The sequence below is a fragment of the Pyrus communis genome, chromosome 10 (genome assembly GCF_041283825.1).
Source record: "Pyrus communis isolate YQ-2024b chromosome 10, ASM4128382v1, whole genome shotgun sequence".
In the NCBI taxonomy this organism is placed as follows: domain Eukaryota; kingdom Viridiplantae; phylum Streptophyta; class Magnoliopsida; order Rosales; family Rosaceae; genus Pyrus; species Pyrus communis.
The window spans coordinates 24702432-24729314 of NC_142574.1; the positions used below are offsets into that span (position 1 = coordinate 24702432).

The 26883-nt window shown below is 35.5% G+C and overlaps 3 protein-coding genes and 1 long non-coding RNA gene across 7 annotated transcripts; 1 reads left to right on the plus strand and 3 right to left on the minus strand.

Moving 5' to 3' along the window:
• Positions 1-659: 659 nt before the first annotated feature.
• On the minus strand, positions 660-1956 carry LOC148693766 (uncharacterized). The gene is made up of 3 exons (XR_015952007.1): positions 1658-1956; positions 1483-1569; positions 660-914 (listed from the first exon to the last, which is right to left on the minus strand). It is a non-coding gene; the product is annotated as an uncharacterized LOC148693766 (long non-coding RNA).
• A 6812-nt stretch (positions 1957-8768) lies between these two features.
• On the minus strand, positions 8769-10575 carry LOC137728436 (uncharacterized). 2 transcript variants are annotated; one of them, XM_088678582.1, is made up of 4 exons: positions 9958-10575; positions 9655-9777; positions 9254-9418; positions 8769-9099 (listed from the first exon to the last, which is right to left on the minus strand). In XM_088678582.1, the coding sequence occupies exons 1-4, from the start codon at positions 10414-10416 to the stop codon at positions 9028-9030; spliced, it is 819 nt and encodes a 272-aa protein (XP_088534708.1). In that variant the 5' UTR covers positions 10417-10575; the 3' UTR covers positions 8769-9027. The 2 variants fall into 2 exon arrangements, with proteins under 2 accessions (XP_088534708.1, XP_068323320.2); XM_068467219.2 differs by having other exon boundaries at positions 9655-9801; positions 9958-10570.
• Positions 10576-16276: 5701 nt separating this feature from the next.
• On the minus strand, positions 16277-20255 carry LOC137729970 (uncharacterized protein At4g15545-like). Its single transcript, XM_068469022.2, has 10 exons — positions 19713-20255; positions 18993-19061; positions 18694-18747; positions 18483-18534; positions 18254-18325; positions 17716-17973; positions 17425-17470; positions 17250-17328; positions 17013-17142; positions 16277-16648 (listed from the first exon to the last, which is right to left on the minus strand). The coding sequence occupies exons 1-9, from the start codon at positions 20025-20027 to the stop codon at positions 17050-17052; spliced, it is 1038 nt and encodes a 345-aa protein (XP_068325123.2). The 5' UTR covers positions 20028-20255; the 3' UTR covers positions 16277-16648; positions 17013-17049.
• A 189-nt stretch (positions 20256-20444) lies between these two features.
• LOC137729378 (peptidyl-prolyl cis-trans isomerase CYP59) lies at positions 20445-26838 on the plus strand. Of its 3 annotated transcripts, none has more exons than XM_088678198.1 (16): positions 20445-20520; positions 20583-20643; positions 21012-21118; positions 21702-21806; positions 21938-22055; positions 22231-22281; positions 22918-23009; positions 23098-23197; positions 23303-23425; positions 23520-23597; positions 23691-23737; positions 23836-23891; positions 24186-24226; positions 24675-24777; positions 25694-25829; positions 25963-26838. In XM_088678198.1, the coding sequence occupies exons 3-16, from the start codon at positions 21021-21023 to the stop codon at positions 26702-26704; spliced, it is 1890 nt and encodes a 629-aa protein (XP_088534324.1). In that variant the 5' UTR covers positions 20445-20520; positions 20583-20643; positions 21012-21020; the 3' UTR covers positions 26705-26838. The 3 variants fall into 3 exon arrangements, with proteins under 3 accessions (XP_088534324.1, XP_088534325.1, XP_088534326.1); XM_088678199.1 differs by having other exon boundaries at positions 20483-20520; positions 25700-25829; XM_088678200.1 differs by lacking the exons at positions 20445-20520; positions 20583-20643 and having other exon boundaries at positions 21019-21118; positions 21742-21806.
• The last annotated feature ends 45 nt before the right edge of the window (positions 26839-26883 follow it).

A 26883-nucleotide genomic window follows, 5' to 3' on the forward strand; every position in this document is an offset into this window, starting at 1 on the left:
CTGTATTTTGCCAACATATATATAATACTACATATAGGTTTTATGAAAACCTTAGCATGCAATGAAAAACATTTGTAAAACATGTACGTGAAACTAATGCTTAGAAATGGGAATATAGTCGCCCGAAGGCAAATCCATAAATCTTATTATACTATACTCTCTAGGGGTATCATAGTGGCCCGAAGGCATAACCATCACCAAAGGTGAAGCTGTATAACACTAGGTTACGCCAGTGAAGAAACCACGGTACATCACCTAAAGATGAAATTGTACAACTCCGAGTTATGTCGGAGAAGAGGATATAACATATCTATATGTATATGTAGCAGGTCCATCATCTGAAGGTGAAGCTATACATCTCTAGGTTACGCCAGAAAATAGGCCTATACATATTACATCACACACCGACACTAACCCCGGGCTAGTGAAGCTGGGGGTACAATCATAATCTCTCACTACTTATTCATTGTGTCCTATGGCCATAGACATATCTACCCCTGCTTTGTGGATGTGTTGTATGATTACTCGCTAGATAAGTACCGAAAACATACCTCAAGAGTCTTACATTAAATCCAGAGCTCATAAGCTCAAAATTTCATAATCCATGGTAAACCATACTAGTAAATCCATAACCAAATTATACTCAAGGGCCATAGGAATTCATATATGCAAATCCAATAATTCATAACCATTCGTAAAAACATAATTTCGATAGATCATAAATATTTCGTAAACCATAATTATAGAAATTCATAAGCATAATATAAAACATACTCAAATTAAGAAATATGCAATACATGCTAGGCTAATATTTTATAAAAACACGCAAGTTATGAATGGATCCACTCATAGATATTTTATTGCCCGAGAGCCGCTCAAACTAGCGAGGATTGTGCCACTTCCCACCAACACACCTAAGCACAAATAGAGGTCATTTAGTAAAACTCTATCAAACCGGTCAAATTTGGGAAAACAAATACCGGATTCGGATTCAGGACGTCGAAATTAGTCTAGGAGGGGTCTGGACCAAAACCTAAAAAGTCAACGTTGACCAGTTAACGATCAACGCAGACCGAAAAAGTCAACGGCTGGACCGGATCGGGTCGACGGTCTGAGGGGGTTTGGACCAGGTTTAAGGTTAGGCCGGTTAGGATTTTGGGCCTGGGTTGTTGGTTTTGGGCCATGAACTTAGGTCTAATCATTGGGCTGGGCTCAAGTAATAAGCTTTAGATTTCTGGGTTAAGACTAATTGGTTAAGGACTTGGGCCAAATGATTGGATTAGGCCCAATTGCCAGTTTGGGCTGGTTTTGGGTTGTGGGTCAAGTTTGACCTATTGGCTTCACGAGTCACCGGACCCCACGAAGAAAAAGGTCAGATTTCGACCAAAAATTTCTCGAGCTCCGATCGAGCCCAAAACTCCACCAAACCTTGCACCCCAATATATCAATTTGAAGCCTGTGAAACAAAGAATCGAACCATACCTATCTCATGGCTTGCCGTGGCTAGAAAACAGCCGGCAAGTCTTGGGTTCCCTCACCGGAATCTGGGGAGAAGTTTCCACGATGTCTCTGTGTAGTTTGTCATCCAAATTTACAAAACATGATCAATAACAATCACAAGGATAAAAGAAAGTATTTAGAATGTCCCGAGGCTTACCCAAATGGAAAAATCCGAGAACTCGTCGGGGTTCTCCATTTTCGATTTTTTTTTTTATTTGAATGTGGGTCCAAGGATTGTTCCATAAGTTTAGGCTTAGGGAAGAATATAGGACGATGTGAGGATGATGGTGGTGCAATCGTCGTGTTGTTTTACATGTGCATGAGTGTGTGTGTGTGGTACTCTGAGAGAAAGAGAAAGTTGCAGAGATGGAAGATGAGAGAGAAAGAGGGGTGGCTGAGGGGACAGATGAGAGCTGAGGAGTGGGTGAGAGTGTGTCTTGGGGAAAAAGAAAAAGGGGAAGGTTCTAGGCAGAGAAAGGAAGAGAAAATTCTAGAGAGAGAGATGTCACGAGAGAAAAGACACCCCAGAAATGGGGAACATACATGCCACGTGTCAACACCCCAATGGTCCTTGATAGGAAAATATCTTCAATTATAAAATGACCAAAATACCGTTATTTTTCCAAGTCCCGTAAAATCTTTGTTTTAACTCCAATTTCAATTCCACTCATACCCACACATTCGTAACGACAAGTACTACGAGGATATGCCAAGGAAACAAGTCTTACGTGACACGATACGGCAGTTAACAAAGTCATTTTCGTAATTTCACATTTTAAAATTATAAAAACCATAATTTTTGGGGACAGGTCGTTACAGTTGGAAAAACCGAAAATCGCAAAAAAAAGGGAACCAAATACCAAATCGAAATAGAAAAAACCCGAACAAAAAAAAAAACTGAACCGAACCGAAGGTTATTGGTTCGATTTCGATTTCGGTGATTCAAAAACCAAACCAAACCGAACCGAACCTAACCGAATTAAATATAATTAAGTTTATTTATTTATTTAATATTTGAATGTTTATATTCCAAGCGCAATTTAAGTTTAGACTCAAGTTTTAAGCTTTTGTTTTAGGCCAACCATTAACCCATAATCCAAGTCCTTTTTCTTCTCCCCACCTAACCCTCTTCTTTCTTCCATTTTTTTCTCCCCATCCGACCCTCTGCTTTCTTCTCTCTTTTTTTCTCTTCACGCGACCCTCCCTGCATCTTCTTTCACTTTGTTTCTTCTTGCATCTTATCTCTCTCTCTCTCTCTCTCTCTCTCTCTCTCTTTTTTATTCCTTTACTTTCTTTGAAATGGAAAAACTGTAAGCAAAGTTGTAGAGCATAGTTCAATTTTCAAATTAAAAAAAATAGGTTTTATAAAAATACCAAACCAAACCGAAACCGAGCCAAAAAAACCGAACTGAATAAAAACCAAAAAAAATTGAACAAACCGAACCGAACCAAAGTTTCGGTTTGGTTTTGGTCTTGGCAAAAAACCGAACCGATTGAAAAACCCACCCCTAGTTCCAATGACTTAACTCCCCAGAAGTGGAGATTAAAATTCCAAGTTTTATAACGTTCTAGAGGAGGTTATGATCCAAATTCTCAAACAATTCATCTAATAAGAGATTATTGTCCTAGAAGAGACAATGTAAAACGCCTGAAGAGGCAAGGATATCCAAAGTAATGAAATACTTATAAATATGCATGCGCCTGCACATGAGAATTATGGGAACAAGAATTGATGATTACCAATGTTAATTTTGGTTTTACAGTAGCTACTAAATTCATCAATGAGTTGTATTGATATTGAGCCACGTTCTTTTATTCGTTGACTAAAAAGAAAAATTATTGGCCAAAATGGAGAAAGGCAATTCCATTACAATTTATTAAGAACGTGGAAAAATGGACCTATAGTACAAATCGCCAAATGATGTTGAATCCAAAAGGTTACATATGGGCATTTGTAATATAGTGAAATACACTCACATAATATGACACAAGGTTTTCAATTGAAACCAGAAAGTGTAATACACTCCTGGAAACATGATTTCTCATTGTGAAGCTTGTTCATTTCAGTGGAGAATTATGCATTCCCAAAGCATATCTTCACAAGTAAATCCCTCAAGTATACATGGAAGCAAGTTGCTATGTATAAATTCCAAAGGAGAATGTGCCATGAAGTGTAGAGAATCCCTGAAGGATTCAAATTGCTTGAAGAAAGCCTTGGAAGGGTAAAACATAAATTATGTACTCAATACCAATGAATGATATAAATTGCCTTAATGAGTACTTTCATTATGATATCGTTGCAACACATTGAATCTCTTGCAAGAGTTGATATTAGATTGGAACTATTGAAGAGTCTAGAAATATTATAAAGTGTTGAAATGAATATTGTCTCAAGCTACAAATCAAACAATATGCCAACAAAAATCTTATCCAAAATGTTTATGGTATTAAAAAAAACCATATAGATTGAAGATTATGAGTTAAATACTCAAATGATTAACCAATATTTAGACACTAAGAAAAATCATTCATCCTCGTGACGGAAATGATGAATTGATATTTGGTCCAGGAGTACCATATCTTAGTGAGGTATGTGCCTTATTGCATTTAACATAATACACTGAGTCAGATGTTACATTTCCTGTGAAACACAATACCAACATATGATATTAGAATGAAGTAAAGTTTATCTTTTGATAAGTCCAGGAAATTATAGACATGTGCTTTTTCTATTCCAAAGAACTCATTCATGGTCTTATTAGGCAAGCAAGAATCTAAATATCTCTCTAACCTGTATACAAATCGCTCTCAGAAATGATTTGCATTTACATATGGAAATAAATTGATCCTACAACAATCAAGGAAGCAACATTCATTACCATATCTTCATATCTCTCAGAAATACAGGAGTTTGGTTAAAACCTATGGCCATTAAAAGTTGGAGCGTGTGCGAACCACCTTCAGAAGCAAACACTTCAACTATCATGAATGATATCAGATTACATCAACATAGTAATCAGTCAGATTAAAGAATTTGAAATCAGGAGGAGATACTCATAAGAGGGATCATTCAAAACATATCAAGATTTTAACGAGGCGGCCGAAATTAACGTATGGCCATCCAAGGGGGACTGTTGTAATATAATATATGGATGGGCCACATGAATAGTTCATTACTATTCATCCAAAGAAAAAACAGATGGATTATTATTCATATAAAGAAAAACAGATGAGTTACTATTCATGCACAGTATTTCACTATTCATTTGAGGAAAGTTTGTAAAATGAATAGTGTAGCTATAGTAATCTTTTGCCTATAAGATGAGAGCATAAGGAGGAAGGAAGAAGTGAGAAGAAGAAGAAAGAGGGAGAAAAACATACAAAGGAAAGAAAGAGGAGTTATGGGGGAAAAGGAAGAGAAGAGGAAAGAAGAGAGATGCAAAAGAAATTACCAATGAGCCAGGCTAGAGAGAAAGGAGAAAATAGTAAGAGTTATTTTATACTCCTATTATTTCAGATAATGAAAGAAAGTACTACTGCTGCCCGAGGACATAGGCAAATTTGCCGAACCTCGTAAATATTGTGTCTTATTTACTTTATTCCACCGTACACATATCATCAACTTTACAACATGAAACAAAATGTTGAAAGTGAAAACAAATTAAAATATCTTCTTTTTTTTTTTAAGTTTTCATTTTGTGTCTCATCTCATTGCCTCTCCATTTGACGTCTTTCACACAACCCTTCCTCCAACTCTTTTATTTCTCTCTCATGTGACGAAAATTACAAATTGAAAACGAAATAGTTGTCAAGGGGCTACTAGCTTGATTGGTTAAGTACATTCTTCCTTGCATCAGAGATTTTGAGTTCGAATACGGCCCTCTCCCAATATGACTTATATATAAAAAATAATAACAGAATAATTATCAAAACAAGTCCGATGGACTTTGAAGCTACGGACACATTAACAAATTGAATAATTGAAAACTTTGATTAGTCCAAAACAAGATGCCTGACGAAAGTGTGTCTGTATTTGAGAGTGTGATAATTATTGTTTTAAGTTTATGATTAGCATTACGGTTTAGTTGTATTTTATTTATTTATAAATGAGAGGTGTTAGATTCGAATTTTGGAATTGGAAAGTTCGATGTCAATTTATTTTTCTTCTCTTAAATATGTTGTTGTATAAAAAAAAATATTTATAATTCAACATTGTGATTTAGAGGAAAACTTTGAGATTCAACAATTGTTCTGTGTTAGAAAATACTCTCCACACTGATTACTGATTTTTGAACTATAACTTGTTATGAGTGACAAATATATATTGTACTCATGATTTATAGTATACTAATTACGAAAATAAAATTGTGACTACTTAATGAAAAACTATGTCGTCAAGTATATATGTGGCCTCACTTTCCATGCATATATATAAGACGCATCTTAATCATTTTGCGACGGTGCAAACGCAAGTTTATCAAACCAAGTGACATGCTATCATTATATTTTGGAAATATGTTTCTTACCATTCTTAAGTGATGATGATGTTCGCCACTCTATTTATCATGGTTAGATGAACTTAATTATCAAGATTTATGTAGTGGTATTATTTAAACATATTCAACGATGATAAATAGGGTGGTAAATATTATCAACACTTGAGGTGGTGAGCCAAATTACACCCCCAAATATTGTGAACGTGATCATACATTTTGAGACTTGGTGGGGAATATTATCATGAAAATAACACCACTAGGAAAAACTCAGAACTAGGTGAAGTTGACAGTCATATAAGGAAGTGAGGGCTGGAATCAATATTACCACTACTTTTCCACAATGTATAGTAGAGTAAAACACTTAGGGAATGTTATTTAGTCAAACTACAATATGGTCTTCCTATTCAGCCCGCTGTGTTTCGGATTCAAATTATCTCCATTTTTCTTAGTACAGATTAGTGTAGAATATCGCTTTATTATAATAATAAAAAATTTATGTTGCACACTCCAAATTTGGACTATTAATAATTTTTGACATGTTGGGGGAGGGGAAATGTACTTGAGCACAAGGCCTTAAGTGCATAAAGTGATTGAATCGTGGGTCCTTGCTAAAAATCACAGAATTCACCGTTCACCAAAAGTTGAAGAAAAAGAAATCTAGGCTTTCAGAAAAAACATAGAGAGAGATGAAAGACTGAATTCTCATTCGACTTATTATCACAAGTACAACTGTAGTAAGCGATAAGCTTATATACAAAGGTGGATCAACGATTATTGGGACACTCTGCTCAATCAGCATTGAAATATGCTTGTAAATCAAGGAAATTAGGAGTAAATTGAATTCCAAAGATCAAATTTCCCTTGATATACCTGAGAATCCTCTTAAATCCCATGAGATGAACTGAAGTTGGATTATTAATTAATTGCTAACAGTACTATTGGCAGCAAATGCAATGTCTAGGACCTGAATATATATGTAAGGTATATTGTAAAGCTCCTACTATACTTTGAAACAAGCTAGGATCTAGAAGGGAATTCCATCATGCTTGATCCATTTTCGAGCAGGACCTAAAGGTGTAGATAAGGCTTACAGTCCTGCGCGTTCCCATTTTGTTCAATAGCTTAGTGGCATACTTATCCTGATCCACCGACAAGTCCTGTTGCTGACGATGGACTGTAAGCCTAGGGGTGGTTTGATGAACTATTTCATTTTCAGTCTTAAATTTTTATTTTTTATAAAACTAAAATACGTTTGGTAACTATTTTTAATTTTTAGGGTTTTAATATACAAAATTGAAAACAAAAACTTGAAGGCAAATTTTGAAAATTCAATGAACTGTTTCAAGTAGTAACCAATCGAGTTTTTAGTTTTTCAATTTTCTAAAAAATAAAAAATAAAAACGAAATAGTTATCAAATAGCCGCTTAAGAAATAAGAACAGGATCCAAGATCATTTTACAGTATTCAAATTCTTTGAGTTTGTTCTCTCTTTCTTCTCTCAATGCAAATCCCCAAATTCTAGGGTTTTAGTTGAGAGATTTTCACAAGATTCCCTTAAATTAATTAATTTGTTCAAGTATAATTTCTTTTTCTTTTTTTGACAAACAATATGATAATCTACATTAAACTACAAGGATGTGGATTTAGACACAGATCTTTTCATGCAATGACGAATACTCACAACCAACTGAGTTACATGTCACTTGGATATGTTTGAATATATTTAAGTCTTTAAGAATATTAATTAAACTCCGAGTCATAGTGGTGAGATCTACCATACAGTAGTGGATGCCTTTTCTAAATTTTTTTTATTATTAGAGGCTCAGCCTGTGGAGTGTGTGGGGCATACATACTGAAGAATATTTGGTTAAATAGTAAGGAAGAATTAGAAACCTACATTATATTAAGGTTAATCAAATTATTGTGCACACGCCTTCATGTACGCGTACGCAAGGATATGATCGATGCCACGCACTAAACTTTTCCGAGCCATAAGAAAATAATGTCCGTGTGCTGGATTGTCTATATATAAGCATCAAATTAATGATGAAAATTGTCTTAAACGGCAGAAGGGTATATACTAGAACTCAATGATAAATTATGAGCTTTAATATCGATCGACCAATTAATTTTACAAATATTAGCTAGTTAGATCGTACAATTCTACGATTAATTTTACAATATTAGCTAGTCAAATAGCCGCTTAAGAAATAAGAACAGGATCCAAGATCATTTTACAGTATTCAAATTCTTTGATTTTGTTCTCTCTTTCTTCTCTCAATGCAAATCCCCAAATTCTAGGGTTTTAGTTGAGAGATTTTCACAAAATTCCCTTAAATTAATTAATTTGTTCAAGTATAATTTCTTTTTCTTTTTTTTGACAAACAATATGATAATCTACATTAAACTACAAAGATGTGGATTTAGACACAGATCTTTCTGTGCAATGACGAATACTCACAACCAACTAAGTTACATGTCACTTGGATCTGTTTGAATATATTTAAGTCTTTAAGAATATTAATTAAACTCCAAGTCATAGTGGTGAGATCAACCATACAGTAGTGGATGCCTTTTCTAAATTTTTTTTATTATTAGAGGCTCAGCCTGTGGAGTGTGTGGGGCATACATACTGAAGAATATTTGGTTAAATAGTAAGGAAGAATTAGAAACCTAAATTATATTAAGGTTAATCAAATTATTGTGCACACGCCTTCATGTACACGTACGCAAGGATATGATCGATGCCACGCACTAAACTTTTCCGAGCCATAAGAAAATAATGTCCGTGTGCTGGATTGTCTATATATAAGCATCAAATTAATGATGAAAATTGTCTTAAACGGCAGAAGGGTATATACTAGAACTCAATGATAAATTATGAGCTTTAATATCAATCGACCAATTAATTTTACAAATATTAGCTAGTTAGATCGTACAATTCTACGATTAATACGAAATCCCCTCTTCAAATTAGCTCGTTACTAGCTATAACATTGAAACAGCAGCTAGCTAGCTAGGTTTCACCATGTCAACCAGTGACATAAGGGAAGTACATTAGACTTGCCACAGCCTCTTGCAGCCAATCGTCTTCGTCATATTTCTGAAAATTGACGAGTAAATGGTAATGGGTTATTGGTTATTGTAAACAAAAAATGATAACTAATTATTGAATGTGTGGGTTAATTTGCATTTTTATGCATGCATAAATTAAGATATTGCATTTGCCTGGCATAATTATATTTTTTAAAACCTACCTGGACTGCACCACTACTACAGAACGGTTCTGATCGCTGATCTTTGCAAGTTTGTATATTGCTCTGAGTCTTTTTCTGTGCTATTTCCTCATGATGAGCAGTGTTCCTTGCAAATCTCCCACGAACTCGGACCCTTCTATCAGCTAGGGTTTTGCGACAAGCATACTGTGCATACATAGAAAAGTAATTAATAATGAATTCTTAAAACATGGTATTTGCATATATATTTTGCTTATAAAAATGTTCTGTTGTTATACTGTTTAATTATATTGTCAAACTGTGAATTTAACACATTAATTAGTTTTTTTTTTTTTTTTTTTTTTTTTTTGTCTCATTTTGTGATTTAGATTCGCAGTTTAGTAATTTAGTTTCAATGTTAAATATATTTAAATCTGTTGTACCTTAATAGTTTTGTTGAAGTTCCTTTGGTTTCTTTTCTTTAAATATCTGTCAATCCTTTCTTTCCTTTCTTCTTCTGAATACCTTCCCACCTTCATTGTAGACTGATCTTCGACTGTAGGCACCTGCTGATTCTCTTGATTAATTGCCTACACACAAAATTTTACACAACTAATATTCTACAGGATCTCAGTTAACCATATATGCACAGCACTACTTTGCACCAATACGTACTAATGATCAAAAAACAAAAATATAATATACAAATTCGTTATGATAAATATGATCAGGCAGAAATAGCATACCCAATTTTCTTGACCAGCAAAGCTAAACGGCTTGAAATCGGCTGACATGAGTCCAGTGAAACAATCCTCCCCGAACTGCTCGCAGATATAAGGAAGGTTTAATTCTCCACCAAAATTGGGAGTCCCTCCAATTACATGCAACCCCATATTACCATATTCCGAATATGTACCAGGGACAGCAATATCTTCCGATAATCCTAGTCGCTCTGGGAACGAAGCTGCCATAACAGACGAAGAGATGTCGGATTCTGGTGACACCACATCAAAATTAGCCGCAGCATTGCTACTATCACAAAACGGTACCAAGCTTTCTTCACAAGTAGTACTAGCACTCCACACAGTTCCACCTAAAATTGCAGTACTGCAACCATTTTCTCCGTTCACCACCGGAATTGGGTGCCCGTAAAAATCAGAAGGGAGTGAATTGTCATTGTAGAATTGATGAGGAATGGAAGCCATGGACAAGAGAGCTAGCTGGTGAAGGGCTAATAAGGAACTGAATTTTTTATGCACTGTGTTAGTGAGGCTTTGAACATATATATAGCAATGGTCGATGGGATAGTAGCTAGAGCACTGTCTTTTTGGACAAGTTGTTCACCCGTACAGTTTCGGGCAACTGACTGGTGTGCTGCTGCTTAGACAAAAATAGCTAATCAACATAGCTAGCTCCGTGTAACTGTCACACTTAGTTTACTGTTAGGTTGTAAGCGCGTAAACTTTTGTTGTTTAACTGTTTAAGGTTAAAGACAAGTTCTAGCTAGTGCTGTTAATTAATTAACTACACTACGAATTTGGTAAAGATGCTATCTACACATATGTGGGGGATAAATTGCACTTCTCCTGTTGGTACAATCGATAGTTTTACAAAGTAATAATAGTCTTTTCATATAGAATAGTGAGGAGTTTTAACCCATGTGGTGATTAAGAACACACCCTAGGTTCAACATTAGATTCCCGCCTTACCTAATAGTAACTTTTACTAGAAAAAAAAACATGTGGAAAATCTAATACTTAAATCAAATAAAAATAACAAATTAGATTAAACAGGGTTGTGTGAGAAAAAAAAGAAAAAAAAAAAAGTATTTTCATATTTTCCATATTTATAGTGCTGCATACTATTCTCTCCAACCGCACTTTTTAAACACAAAAATGTCTTCTGTTACTAAACAAGTCAAGTCAAACCATGCATGGCCCTACACTCAATCAAACACAACCTTATTGCTTTGAGTTCTATTAATAATAATGAGTAATAATAATAATGGGTGTGTGTAACTGTATATAAAAACACTTTGCAATATATATATATATATATATATATATATTTATATTTACTTTAATTAAGAAAAAGAAAGACAATAATAGACAGCAAAGCTGGTTACATTTCTGATTCCAAAATCATCATCCCCTTCTTTCAAACCATGCATGGCCCTACACTCAATCAAACACAACCTTATTGCTTTGAGTTCTATTAATAATAATGAGTAATAATAATAATGGGTGTGTGTAACTGTATATAAAAACACTTTGCAATATATATATATATATATATATATATATATATATTTACTTTAATTAAGAAAAAGAAAGACGATAATAAACAGCAAAGCTGGTTACATTTCTGATTCCAAAATCATCATCCCCTTCTTTTCTTTTTTTGTCAAACATCATCCCCTTCCTTTTGCAATTGCTTTATTTTTCTTAACAGAAAATCGTTAATAAAAAGGGACTCTCTGTCGAAACTCCGGTTTTTATGACCTAACTTTTCTGTATTAAAAGAAAAAAAAACCCTACTTTTCTTTTTGTTAGATTTGTCCCTTAAAACTTAAACTTGCATAAAATGACATTACAACAAAGCGTCTTAGCGAGGAATACACAACCAAGAGAATTATAGTAGGCTCACCCCCAAATTGCTGGCTCGCGCGTGCATGCCATATTCAACAATAGGAACAGAACTACACAACCAAGAGAGAGTAGGAAATAATATAAGGAAATTTTTTTCATTCTACAAGAGTTTTAGTTATCCTTCCTTGAAGGTTAAAATAGTGTTTTGAAGAAGCATATATATGATCCAATATCATGGATAGGGTGTTGGGTTTTTATAAATGTGTTCAAGTTCGAAACTCCCTCTTCTTTAAGTTTTTGTAATAGTTTTGAATTCTTTCATTTTCCATTAATAATAATAAAATTTAAAACAATAAAAAAAATGTTTTGAAGAAGCATAGAACGAAAAGTCGGCTTGAAGAGACCCGATAAAGAGAAATAGAGGGCCTCATGTGAATACTATTCTTATACTGTTTAAAGCTGTCCAACCTATAGGTACTACTAAAGAACTGACCTACTTATACGCTAAGAATCTAACACATGGGCATGTATGATTTTTGCATCAAGAAATCAAGTACAACATATATGCCTGCCTCAAACTCGATCATTCATTTACACACCAAAATATAACTAAACTATTTCACTGCTTCTTATATGTAAAGATTTATTCCTGCATAATCAATAAAAAAAATGTTGTCTGAGACATATATGAACATATCTCTGCAAACATGATCAATTTTTTATTTTTAAAAAAAGAACAATGGGAAGCCTAGTATTTTTCTTTTCCTCGTACTTAGGAAGCTGCTTAGTTTAATATGCATGAGCATGGGTTCATTCATGTTCTGTTTTAATCACATTTTGGTAATGTTCTTGTTGTTCTTTATTTCTTTTTTTTAGGTAAACGAGTAAATAATATATATGTGATTAGATATTGGAATTTACCCTATGTAAAATGGCAAATATATATATATATATATATATATATATATATTGCTCCTTATGTTCTTAAGAGACATTCTAATGCTAGGAATGTATATCCCAATCATATCTTGGACCCAAATTACGGCTCTGTAACAACTCGAATAAATCGAATTAAGGTTTAAAAAATGAAAAATCCTGCCAATTAAGCCTACCCAATAGTATAAAATAATAAAATTAGATGTTCATAAAGTTTATTAGTTTGGCGGAGATTGCTTAATTTTCCTCTCATAAAATAACCATGGGTGCCCAAGCCACAAATGCTCGTCATTATACAGGGCATGGTCTCATTGGCATTCAAATTTGATTAAGCTTAATTATTTATGTATAAAATATAAGATAAGGATATTTAGCTTAGGTAAGAACGCCGGCCTATGGAATTTGAAGATGGAATAACCATATTTTCTTCTGTAAGTCTATCATTCGTGTGAGGGAAAAGTCTAAAAGAAAGTAGAATATCTAACTGAGAGATCTCATACTTGATTGACATGAATGAATGTTATTATCAAATTTATTTCTAACTGTGGTCTAGTGGTAAGCATCCATTTACTTGGCTTTTAAACAGAAATTTCGTAGAAGAATATTTTTAATAAATAAAAAAAAAGATTAGGAACTTTCATACACACTCATTCCCTTTTTTCCTGATTTCACAGCATCCTTTACTTGGCTTTTAAACATTTTGGCAAAATGTTGATGGTGGTGAAATGTAGCAACAAAGATTGTCACTCGGAAACAGAAACCAAGCACTGCTTCTATCTTCTTTTTTATTCTTCTAATGAAGTTCTGATTTTCTAAGAGGGTACGGTATCTGGTTCACCATGTCGTTGAAAGATTCTGGGCTTTCTTTTCATACCAACTCCAGTATCAAATAAAATATGGAGAAATCAAAAGGGATCACAAGTTGGGGGACGTGTTTGTTTGAGAAAGATTTTTCAATATACTTGAAACACAAGGCGGTACACTATGTCGTTCTCTTATATCATATCACATTGCATGCTACCTTGTATTTTGGATACACATAAAAATTTCTCGTTCTTAGAAGAGCATTTTTGGGTACCAATTTGTGTGGGTGCAGTTTATCTCTCACTAGCTATTTGCCACAAAAAGTGAAATTTGAGATAGAATTGAAGATTTTGTAGGCGGTAGTAGTGCATAGAATCAGGTCCTCTGGTAGAACTTTCCATGCCATCAACAGACGAGATTTGCCTGCAGACCCCTACACCCACTTGCATGTGAAAAACTGTTCCTCACTAAGCAACGTTCTCACTCTTCTTTTGATTGAAATCCACACACAGTATTGTCCAAATTTTGATGAGACGTATAGAAGATCATAATTCTTAACCCTCTCTCTAAAAAAAATAAAATAAAGATCTTATGAGGCCAACCCCTTATTTCCTAGGGTATATAAGTAAGTTGAAAAGCATCTTGAGTAGATTAGATAAACTCACTTTTACGTCCTTTTCTTTTCGCATATTCCCGGAAATCAGCACACTAAGTGTGGCCGGTTAAGAAGGAGAAAATTGAGTGCGCCAAATTGAACTAAAAGTAGGCTTACTTTTCAAAAGTTAAAATTAAATTTAATGTTTTTATATTGATTAAATTGCAAGATGACATCAAACAATGTATAAGATAACAAAAAACCAAAACCAAAAGCACAAACTTCACACAACCCCAAACAACCTTAACTCTAAAGCAAGCTCTAATCCTAAATCATAAGCATCATTGCCACCACAAGAGCCTTGCCATCAAGCCGATCACATCTAGTCAAGAAACAATTGTAAAACAAGGGCAGATATTGAGAAAACTCAGTCTGCAACGAACTAATAACTACGCATAAGAGCAAATAGCAAAGGATCCTTTTATGACAACAATGACCATAGAAGTAACTCGAAAAACAGCAACAAAATCCTTCATAAGCGGAGTGTGGTTTTAGTGATTAGGGTTTAGGGGTTTTCTTACCCAAATACAATTAGACCAATCCAACATGTTCATGTTGGTACAACGTGCGTGTTGTTCGGAAATGAATCCAAAGGCAGATTTTCCTGAGAGCATAAAATCACAACACAGCATTTTTTTTCTGTTTCCCATCATTTACCAGTCAAGATCCTTCTTGCTCAGATTTGTCCAGACTTTACCGTACAGGATAAATCCTTTTCCAGTCTAAATTGCCCCCTCTGATTAAATGCCATCGCACCGCTTTTTCTTGTTTCGTATTCCCTTCCAAGATATGTTTGCGACCAGAATGATTTTACAAGAAACTAGGGTTGGGAGGAGTCAATCGATAGTACAAAGTCAAAAATGCATCTTGGAAATTTGATGGATAACCCTAATCTATTGAAAATTTTGAGATCTATTGAAAGATATCAAGTCTAGACCCTAGTTAGAGCCCCCGAAAGCTTCCATTTTCTCCTCATGCACAACCCATGTTTACGAGCTTATGGACCGAAAAAACCAAAGGACAATCAAGAGAAAACAGCAAACAGGAGTGTGCAAAACGAGAAAAATGGTGTATAAATATTATTTCTCATCAATAAAGTTACGGGTAAACTAAATTTGTAGATAAAATTTTATAAACTAAATGATATGAAAGTTGATGAATTAATTAGGACTTAGGCATTGATAAACGTACTCATTTCTATTGATGACACATCATTTAGTTTGCAAATTTTGTCTACAAATTTAGTCTCTCTAGCATATTACCCTAAAGTTATTTGAACAATAGGCTACACTTGAGCCTTAATTTAAACTACGAGGCGACCAACACGAACTTAAGGACATTAAGAGAACACACAATTCTAGCCAACTTAGTTGCGGCATTAGAAGTATTTTACATGCACGCAACTAGCCAAAAGCTTGCGAACCCCAGATTGTGGAACAGTGAATAACACTTTATTCCCTCTGTCTCAATTTTACGGCATGCACTCACATGTTTTCAGTACTTTAAGCTTTGTACTTGGCTTAATACGAAAAGCAGACAGAAAATACCGCTAATGCACGCACATCTTGGATCATATAATCAACTCAGGGCTAAAAAAGAACATTACATCAAATTATCACCACTGGATCACGACATGGACTCGAGATAACCAACCATTCTCAGGGCTAAAAAAGAACATTACATCAAATTATCACCACAGGATCACGACATGGATTCAAGATAACCAACCATTCAAATCTAAGTAACACTCAAATCTAATAGCTCCACACAAAATGTTCATGACCAGTTAAAACGTCGAGTGTAGATATTATGCTATGCTCTTGGAAAATGACATACATCCCAAGTCACTATAGCTGTTCAAGGAAATAAACTATCGGAGTTGCTTTTCCCAGTTTCTGTGCCACATTGACTAGGAACTTATTCTACAATCTACACTGATCATCAATCCACTCGATAGTTGGTAACAACTCAACATTTATCATGCAGCTCAGACGCATTATGCAGCATAATGGTGATAAATGTGACTGGATATGACGATGACCAAACAAAACAAAGACTAAACTTGCACAGCGGTTGAACTAGTTTAAGAAACCACATAACCAGTTAGATATTGCAATTTTCAATCTAATAAAGAGAGCTCCAACTTTACATCCAAAGTCAACAAATGACAACCGCAAAAAGGTAATGCCAATTAGTTCTGTTTCAAATGAACAAGCAGGTATAGTCTGAACGATAAAGCAATTATTTACATAGCATACCTGCATTCCATGACATTCTCAAGCCTACAAAACCTTACTCTAGTTTGCTGGAACTCAACTCGATGTTGATTACATCTCAAAAATTGATATGCCTCAGAGGACAACCCGTGGACCTTCCATCCAAAGGACCAAAGTAGCCAAGAACAAGCTCAACCCACAGCCTAACAAAGGAATCTGCGAACAACTTTTGCACAACCTGTCAAAAAGAACTTGATTGTTCACTTCATTGACAGGGCCCAATGATGAACTCAACATATGGGATAATTCAGAAGGATAAACATCGGTGGTGTACTTTTAAAATAATGAAAACTCAAAAGGCATAAAACCCATCAATTATGGATTTCACGACTTAGAAAAGTCAAAGATAACTGACTTTTGTTATTAAGGGCCCATACATTGTCTATCGTCACAGGTCAATTTGAGGCATAAACGGTGTGCCATCTCATGCAACTCATAACAATGATGTCTGGAGCCTCATATTGTAAATTTTACATCAATATGGCTAGCATGTGCACACATAGATATGAAAGCAGAGAGAGAGAAACTAAGGTCAGACATACCAATTATTATCAGTACCAAGCAACTGTATTGTAAATGCTAGTGTATATTGCGGTTAAGCAGTCCTTGGAATGATAAATAAAGATCTTTGTTATCAGTCCCGAATATTTCTTCCGCTTTCCTTAAAGTTTCCTGAAAAAAGATGTGCACAAAATTTTAACTACTTTGGTAAACAATGGTCTTCTAGATGTTTAGTTGTATCATTTGGTAAACCATCAAACAGTTGACTAGTGCTTTACCTCTCTGGTTTGCTTATGAGCATTTAGTTCCTTGATGTTAGCCAGAAATGCACTGAACTGCTCATATGATAGACGGCTCCTGTATTGCAGTATATTTAGATCAGTCTACGAAGGGCCAAGTTACTATAGTAACAAATCAGTAACAGTACACAGGAATTGCATTAATTGTACCAACCTGGCTTGACGAAAGAACTCTTTTCCGTCAATTCTAGGAGTGCGCCCTACCAAATTTGCAATGCAGAAGATGAAGAGTTTTAATTCCAAAAGATAATTCAACATAGTAGAAGTTCATATACTGTTATCAACAACTGACTGTTGTACAGACAGACGCAGAAATTTTTACTTTTGGAGTAAGAGGGGGGGAGGGGTTGGTTTCGAAACATAATCGCATATTTGTGGCAAATGATAAAACAGGCCACAGAGAACCAGAGATTCCCGAATTCAGATGAAAGAATGAATTCCAAACCTGAATGTGAACGTCCACGAGGTGGAGAGTTTGCTGCTGATGACTGCTGGCTTGACGAGTACCATGAAGAAAATGAACTCCGTTCTTTATAGGCGGGTTTTTGGGGAGATGTGGCACCAGAGGACTGCTGAGGAGAAGAAATGGTAGAATACCCTCTAGGTGACCCACTTGTGGAAATAATCTTTGGAGTTCCAGTTGGAGTAAGCCGCGGAGTGATATATGGAGTCATAGAAAATCCTTGACCAGAATTCTTCAAGGCTGTCAACGAAACAGTTGGTTTCATGAGTTTCGGTAAAAAGAATAACTGAATAATATTTGAATCTGCTACTTCATAATAACAAATTGAGATAATTTAGGTAGAAGTACTCGGAAAAAAATTCATTAATCAACCACCTCATGGTCCTCATATGTTCATATGTTCTTTTCTAATGCAAAAAAAAAAATATACCTCGGAAATGTTTTTTGCAATGTTACTTGTTCTAACAGGTAGCACACAGGCAGGATAGAGGTCCATGGAGGGTAAAGTCAGATTATATACCTTCATCAGTTGCTCCCTTATCTGTGGAACCGCTTGAGGAATATTGTCCAGTGTAGACATTTGTGTCCTCATCTGTAGCAGAACAGAGAAACAATCCACATTAACCACCAAATGAAAGGAAATACAAGAAGCAAAATTAGAACCTACACCATTGGGGAAAAAATTGCTAAACATCATTGATTTATTGCAGAAAACTATAGAGCACTTGATCAAGTCAAAGATACCGTACCCTTTTCAGGATATGCCTTAGGAACTGTGCCAATATCAACAGTTTCAGCTGGCTATAAAACGGAAAATATAGCGAATGAGTTGAATAAAGAAAACATAAAAAAGAATACAAAGATCCACATGAAAACCTCCATCACTAGAAGAAAAATAACGGACTTAGATTTTCCAAATATATAATAAGAAACCATAAGCTGTTAAGCTGAAGTGCTTACGGATCCGTTATCTTCATTCAGTGACTGCATTAGTTGTCTCTTAAATGTCTCCAACTGTTAACAGGATAAAAAAAAAGTCAGTGCATCGGTTAACAGGGATAAAAAAAAGTCAGTCCATAGGTTAACATGCTACCAGAATGAAAATACATTTGCAGTATAATGATAGGTGGAAGGATGAAGGAACAAGGAAATAAATTATGAGTTAGCTTCAATTTCAAAACAAGAATAGTGCGTACATTAGGATATCCTTGAACAACAAAGAAAAAAGCCTCGTCCTTTAAACAAATAACAAATCGCACCTTTGCTAAATCACGGCTGAGCTTTTTTGTAGTCAATGCCAATGAATCTCGTTCCTTGGAAACCTTCAACTTCATGAACAACAAGAACGTAACAAAGTCACAACTAATGCAAGTTTGTTTCAACATGAAATTCAAAAGTGATGCACCATTCATTGCTGAGGATATAAAGTTTACGAGGAAAAAAGAATGCTCAAATCTTGAACAGTACTATTGTTTTGTTTCTCGAGACAGTAATACAGAAAAAAGATGCATCCACCTTACTGACTGTTACAACAAGTTGATGTAACTCTGATAAATGCATTAGTAAATTACTATTTCTTCAACAAACCAAATCCAAAGAAACTCATGTTCATGTTTATTACAAACAATAAATGAATTCTAACAATTCCGACCAATTCACTGCGCAACCAACCAACCAAAAACTCTGACCGGAATCAAATTCAGAGGCAAGGTCTTACATTTTGCGGATACTAATTTTTTGGTCGAAGATGACTACTGTGATAACCCTCAACCCCCTTCCTTTTCCCACGCCCAAAAGACAAAGAAAGATTAAATTTTCTTCCATCTCTTAAATTTCGATCAATTTTCAGCAGCCAAAACAATACATAAAAAACACAAAATTTTGGGGGAAAGCTCCTAAATTTCAAATTCAAAAGACAAAAGCAGATAAATTAAAAAAAAAAAAAAAAAAAAAGGAAAATTGGGGATTGAAATGCTTACATTCTCATCCAGGGCAATTCTCAGGCGAGACTCAGCCTCGTGGTTGGCGTGCTGGAGGCGGGAAACCCTTTCCTCCAGCTCAAACACAACCCTATCTTTGTCCTGGAGCTTCTGCCTCATTTTCCCCATCTCAGACTCCAGCTTCGAAACCCTAGACGCTATGGCCATGGACGTAATCTTCCGCGCCAGATCCAGCTGGTCGTACGGGTCGCTCGGTATAACCGATAAGATCTCGTCCGGCAGCTGAAACTCCAGCCCCCTGTCACCTCCACCACCACCGCCGACGACGACGCCGCTTCCACTGCCCTGCGACATAGCTGACTCCTCCTCCTCCTCCGACTCTGGAATCTTCGCGCGGTGGTTGCGGTTGTTGGCTTAATTCGATTGAATTTTCCTTCTTCAAATATCACATTGGGCGCAACTGCAATTATTATTTATTTTTTAATCTCATTTTATTAATTTTGAATAAATTCCCACCCTCCGGCCTTTCCTTTTCTTTTCTTTTTTTATTTATTTCTTAAATTTGTTTCCTTTTTTTCAGCATAATTTTTGCCTTTTCGGGGTCGCTGTCTTATTTCGAAATTTGCGTGGGGTTTCCCTCCAAAATCCAAACAAACATTAGGCTTGAAACACATAAGCCCAATAGTATCTGGGCCCAATAGTATCTGAGCCTAATAGTATCTGGGCCCAATAGTATTTGGGTTAAATAAAGCTTTTTATATTTTGGCCCCAAATTAAAACAAACATTATACCCAGACCCCTATCTGTCTCTCTCTCTCACTGTTCCAATTGCTTGGGACGTTTACCTGTTGAGGGTTTAGGGTTTATCTTATTCCTCATTTCTTCTCCTTCTCTGTCGTTACATCGCAGAAGGATTACAGGAACAGCACTTCAATCTTCAATCAGCAGCTTCAACGAAGGAAATCGAAAGGTTTGTAAAAAACCCAACTGTTATTTTTCGATTTAAAGGATCTTTTTTCAATGTGGGAGGTCAAAGCTATAGTCTTTTGAGGTTTTTTTTAATTGTAATGCAATATTGGGTTGTTAGAGTTTCAATCTAATATCAAGGTAATGAATTTTTTCGGGTTTGCTTTCGATATGTAAGTGCTCAATTTCTGTTCTAGACTGAAAAATTGAAAACATATTAGGAAATTAATTATCGAAAGCGTAAGTTTCGGATTAAATTTGGCCCAATTTGAATTTTTCGGCTATATGTAGTGTGATTTGCATCAGTAGGTTTTCAGCTTTAGCTTCAATTGTTATCGAAAAACACGGATTGAAAAGTTTGGTTGAATGCAGTAAGAGACCATGTCAGTGCTTATAGTGACAAGCTTAGGAGAGATAGTTGTGGATTTGCATACAGACAAGTGCCCTCTGACTTGTAAAAACTTCTTGAAGCTCTGCAAGTAAGTCTATCTGCACTCTTGATTACCATCTAATTAATCGTGTTAAATTTTTTTTTTAGTTTATATTGTGTTGATTAAGGGCATGTCTTTGTTATTTCAGCTAAAAACTAAGAAGCTTTGCAAATAAATTAATAGTTATGGCCTGAGTTTCCTTTTTATTGGGTCAAATTTCATATTTTTTTGAGCAATCAACAATCTTTTTTACTTCAGCTATGGATATATGAGCTTTGAGAAAGTAAAAGTGGGTTAATGTTGATTTTTTTTTTTTTTTTTTTTTTTTTTTTTTTTTTTTTTTTTGTTGAGGATTTTCCGATATTTGTTGAGTTTTGAGATTCTACTACTCGGCCATGTTCAATTACTAGGTTATAATGTGAATTGCTTACACATTTTCACAGATATTTGTTGATTTCATAAAGTATCTTACTTGCCTCAGAATTTTTGGTGCACCATTGTTATGATTCTTCGGAATTGAATTTTTATTTAGAAATTATGAATCAGTGGTTTTGTAGTTTTTATTTCTATTTTAGAATATCATCTCATTACTATTTTTTGCCTCTTTTATTTAACCTATATATTGATTCAGGATAAAGTATTATAATGGATGTCTTTTTCACACGGTTCAGAAGGATTTTACTGCACAGACTGGTGACCCAACTGGAACAGGTTCTGGTGGCGATTCCGTCTACAAGTAAGGAATCTGCACACTCTGTTTCGTGCTATGCATATCTCACGTAGAATCTTTTAGTTATGCTGAAATATTTAAATGTTTTTCTCTTCTGTCTACACTTGAACTCACCTTGCACCATGATCTACCTTCAGATTTTTATATGGTGATCAGGCGCGCTTTTTCAACGATGAGATTCATCTTGATTTGAAGCATTCTAAGACAGGCACGGTTGCAATGGCTAGTGCGGGAGAGAATCTCAATGCTTCTCAGGTATAAGATTAATGCTTTTCTGGTATAAGTTTGTTTTCCCTGCATTAATCTTATTGAGAATAAGGTTTCATTTAGTTGAGTTGTGTATTTTTTAAAACTTATGCTTTTTGGATGGTGAATTTTCATTTTCAATAACATTGTGGTGATGCACTGACTACTTTTTTTTTTTTTCCAGTTCTACTTGACATTGCGTGATGATCTAGACTATCTTGATGGAAGGCACACAGTAAGTCTCCAGTCCCATCTACCAATCGTTTACTAACTGTATGTCTTGGAATTTTGTTTACCCAACTTTGTCAACTATATGGCATATACGATAGTTTTTCCAGTCTAAATGTCTTCAAGAATATAATGTATAAAAAAAATTAGCAATATTTCTTAGTTGCTACATCTGGTTGATAAATGCCGGGTAGTAGGAGAGGGATGTCAATTAACTGATGCACTCACTTAATTTGGAGAATTGAAATTTTTTATCACCTTCCAGTGCATAGGTGCTTATGAGTTTGTGTTTCATATGTGAGTATACGATTTTTCCTGTGCAATAGTCCTCTCTCTGATTGATGGGCTTACATGATTATCCTTCCTTGTGCGTTTATATAGGGTGTATTAGATATATCTATGATAGTAGATACCATCTTCCAATAAAATAAGTAAGCAGATGGTGTATGCATGTCTGGTGATTATTTAGTTTTTCTACCCCTAAATAACCCAAAAGAAAATGGATAATTATAGTCTTTTTGGTTTGGTAATTTCAAGTATAAGCCAAGCTATGTCTTCTCCCCTGCCTTCTGCTAGTGGGGATTTTTCTCTTTTGTTTTTTGTTTGATGTCCGGCATTACTCAAGGAATGTATGTTATTGCAGATTTTTGGTGAGATAGCAGAGGGGTTTGAGACATTGACAAGGATCAATGAGGCTTATGTGGATGAGAACAACAGACCCTATAAGAATATCCGGTCAGTTCCTGTTTTTTCTTGCATATATTTTTCACATCCTGCTTGTCTCAAGCTAGATTGACACTGTCATATTTATTTGTGTTAGCAGAATCAAACATACTTACATATTGGATGATCCTTTTGATGATCCTTCACAACTAGCTGAGTTAATTCCCGACGCTTCCCCTGAAGGAAAACCAAAGGACGAGGTAGTGACTAATTTCCATTGTTATTCCATATCTATTGGATACAAGCTAACCATTAATATACATTAAAAAATTAACAATGGTCTTACTCATCTCCCTCCTGACTAGGTTGATGATAATGTGCGGCTTGAAGATGACTGGGTTCCTCTGGATGAACAACTAAGTCCACTAGAACTTGAAGAGCGTCTTCGTGCCAAAGACGCACATTCCAGTGCGGTTGTACTTGAGAGTGTAAGCACCTCAATCATAATCCCATTCTTCTAGTTTCAGAGTGTGCTGTTGTGCAATCACATGTTAATCCTCTTTTGCCATATCTGTATAACAGATTGGGGATATTCCTGATGTTGAGATAAAACCTCCCGACAATGTTCTCTTTGTTTGTAAATTGAATCCAGTCACTGAAGTAAGTAGCTCTCTTCTTTTCCCAGATTCCTCTTTCATAGTTTTAACATGTGGAGTGGTGCGTATAATTTTTGCTCTGGTACTTTCTATGCAGGATGAGGACTTGCACACAATTTTTTCGCGTTTTGGAACTGTTCAAGCGTAAGTATTGATCTTGTTTGTTAATTATGAGTAGGCTTTGGGGTTGGTGGGTTATGGATTGTAAAGGTGTGTATGTAATGATATGTGAATGATGGCAGGGCTGATATAATCCGTGATTTCAAGACTGGCGATAGCTTATGCTATGCATTCATAGGTGAGTATATTATATTTGATTCCTTATTTTTCTGTTTGTAGTAGGAAATACACGATCTCTTAACTGTTATGCTGGAGAATGTAGGGTTTTAGCACCTTTGTTTGATGAGTTCCAACCAAAATTTCTGTCCTTTTAAATTCTGTTCACAATTTAATGCTCGACCATAAACCTTAAGTACTATAACGCTCTTTGTCCTGCTTATGTTCTTTCTATTTAATCTCCTTTTAAAGGTTTTGAATGAATATTCACTTTTCTGAGGACAAAACCTAATCACTATGACATTTGTAATGCCAGAATTTGAGACCAGAGAAGCATGCGAACAAGCATATTTTAAGGTACTGTGATCTAATATACATTTCCTGCTTCCATGCCAGGCAATCCTAGTTGATGCTCCAGCCATTTGATTCTTATTTTAGTTCTTAGCTGTAGTAAGTAACAACTTTTATAGAGTTCATTATGATTGAAATCTTGTAGTTATGATCATGGGGAAAAGACAAACTTTGTTGCCCTACCAACAAACCCCTTGACATTTTTCTGTTTTGCTCTATAGATTTAAAATCCTTTCTGTTGCATTTCCACGTGTATTTTTAAGGCACGCTCAGATAGTCCTTTCAAGTTAGGATTGCAAAGATTCTTGTTGCAGAGCTTATGTGAATCCTGCTGAATATTTTTGGCTTCTCATATGGATGCAGTTCCTTTAAAAAATAGAGTGCAATTATTTGAATATATGCTATGTATGAAACCATTTTGCTTTTCTCGTCGTATATGACTTCTTTTTGGTAGATGGATAATGCTTTGATTGATGACCGGAGAATACACGTGGATTTTAGTCAAAGTGTTGCAAAACTGTGGTCCCAGTACAGGCGCAAAGATCAAAAGGGCAAAGGTATAGATTTTGAAGCACGCGGAAAACATATATGCTTGGTTTCTTTTTGTACATTTTTTCAATGTGTGCTCAGATGAAGCTTGTTTAATCACCTGCTATTCATAGGAATGTTTTGTACATCTTTCTGTATGCTATTGTTTTTTCTGTTCAGTATGTGCTATTGTTCTCTCGTTCTTTTTTTATTTTTATGATTATCATAATCAGTTAGGCCTGCCTGTGGCAAAATTGAAGTGGACCTATGAAAATCAACTTAGCCAACATATGGACTTGTTTGTTGTGCTGTGAAATAAATAGCATTAAATTCGTATGTCATAGTTGTGAAAAATCGATTGTAGAAGTGACATATCTGTAATAGGTTGCTCAAGTGTGTTTTCTTGCATGATGGAATATCCTTCGGGGTCCATATCCAGAAGTTGTTTCATTCTTAGTAAAGTGCAATGTATCAGCCTAGTTGTTAGCGGTAAAATACAAAACAAAATTATGTAAACTTCTAAATTTGAAATGAGTTGGTAATATCTTGGATCAATCATCGTTTTAAAGGGGTAAGTTTCATGCAACTTATATTTGTTTTATAACTACCTGAGTGAGTAACAGTTACTCTGCTGACAGATCAAAGTAGATAAGCTTATATGCTCCAATGCGCCTAGATGGTTTGGAGTTGGGTTTCTGGTCATGATTTTATGAATAAAAGAATTAAAATACGGTAAATTAAAGAGGAAATTGGATAAAATAAATGTTTTAGCAAATTCCTTGGATGTCTTTTTGTTGGAAAGAATTTGCTACATTATCATTGGTTTTAGTAAAATTCCTGGATTTATCGTCAAAAAGGTGTCCTGTATTTGAAATTGTATTGAATTTTTTATCCTCTAGTTTGAATACGATGGAGTTAATCAAGTTTTATTTTTTGTGGCTGTAGGCAAAGGGTGCTTCAAATGTGGTGCACTTGATCACATTGCCAAGGATTGCACTGGTGATCCTGCCAACACACAACAACCTCAAAAGTACATATTGAAGGATGATAATGGACAGCGTGGTGGCGGCAAGAACTCTAGGTTGGTAATCTTGCATGCTCTCTCTCTCTCTCTCTCTCTCTCTCTCTCTCTCTCACACACACACACACACACACACACACATCAAACACACGTTTTATATAAATATATTTCTGATATGAAATGATTCTTGTAGTTATGATATGGTATTTGATGGAGACACTCCGGAAATTCCAAGGCAAGAAAAGAGAAGTCAAGGTCACAATAATGACGGCGGAGTCGAGAAACAAAGGATGAATAGGCGGAGTTCCGAGGAACCGAGGCATAGGGATCGAGAAAACAAAGACTCAAGTTATAGGGATAGGCACAGTGACAGAAGTAGAGGGTACAGAGAGGATTCAAGTCGAGACGGTAAAGCAAATCGATCCAGTGGAAGTAGAAGTGGTCAAGATCGTCTTGAAGAGGGAAGGGATAGAGATAGGCATAAGGACGGACAAAGAGACACAGATGACAAGGCAGATCAGCGTGAGAGCAGAAAGAGAGATGCAGATGATGGTATCTATGCAGACAGGAGGGGTGATAAAGATTACAGAAAGAGGAGTACAGACAGTGATAGAGAGAATCACAAGGAGAGGCAGAGAAACATAGATAATAAGGTCGATCAGCGGGAGAGTGGAAAGAGATATGCAGATGATGGTGAGAGGGGTGGCGTAAATTACAGAAAGAGGAGTGCAGATAGTGATAGACTAGCGGGACGGAGTAGTGACAGTGGAGATTATAGAAAGAGCAGTGTAGAGAGGAGGGATGAAACAGACTATAAAAAGAGACATGTAGATGGTGAACGTCGAGACAAGAGAGACGACCGAGTCCATAAGAAAAGAAGTGCAGATGTTGATGCCCATAGAGGTACAAGGGAAAGAGAACATAGAAGGCGATAATGACATCTTGATCCCGAGAAATGGCACGAGATGTATAATTTTAACCTCCGAATGTTGCTTCAGACGTGTTTTTCCATTTGTAGCAGTGTACTTTTCTACCAAACAAGTTATAAAAATTTTGGAGTTGGGATTTAGGTCTGTGCCTGAACTTTTGAATCAAATCACGGGGGAAGAATGAA

What these genes read in the sequence shown, in the direction of transcription:
- LOC137728436 (XM_068467219.2), bottom strand. Translation starts at nt 10,416, where the DNA reads ATGGCTTCCATTCCTCATCAATTCTACAATGACAATTCACTCCCTTCT. An exon ending in TTGCTGGTCAAGAAAATTGG is followed by an intron (nt 9,802 to 9,957) that starts GTATGCTATTTC and finishes TTTTGTGTGTAG; the next exon opens with GCAATTAATCAAGAGAATCA. An exon ending in GTAGTAGTGGTGCAGTCCAG is followed by an intron (nt 9,100 to 9,253) that starts GTAGGTTTTAAA and finishes GTCAATTTTCAG; the next exon opens with AAATATGACGAAGACGATTG.
- LOC137729970 (XM_068469022.2), bottom strand. Translation starts at nt 20,027, where the DNA reads ATGTCGCAGGGCAGTGGAAGCGGCGTCGTCGTCGGCGGTGGTGGTGGA. An exon ending in TCAGCCGTGATTTAGCAAAG is followed by an intron (nt 18,748 to 18,992) that starts GTGCGATTTGTT and finishes TCCTGTTAACAG; the next exon opens with TTGGAGACATTTAAGAGACA. An exon ending in TAAGGGAGCAACTGATGAAG is followed by an intron (nt 17,974 to 18,253) that starts GTATATAATCTG and finishes TTTCGTTGACAG; the next exon opens with CCTTGAAGAATTCTGGTCAA.
- LOC137729378 (XM_088678198.1), top strand. Translation starts at nt 21,021, where the DNA reads ATGTCAGTGCTTATAGTGACAAGCTTAGGAGAGATAGTTGTGGATTTG. An exon ending in AACTTCTTGAAGCTCTGCAA is followed by an intron (nt 21,119 to 21,701) that starts GTAAGTCTATCT and finishes ATATTGATTCAG; the next exon opens with GATAAAGTATTATAATGGAT. An exon ending in GGTGGCGATTCCGTCTACAA is followed by an intron (nt 21,807 to 21,937) that starts GTAAGGAATCTG and finishes ATCTACCTTCAG; the next exon opens with ATTTTTATATGGTGATCAGG.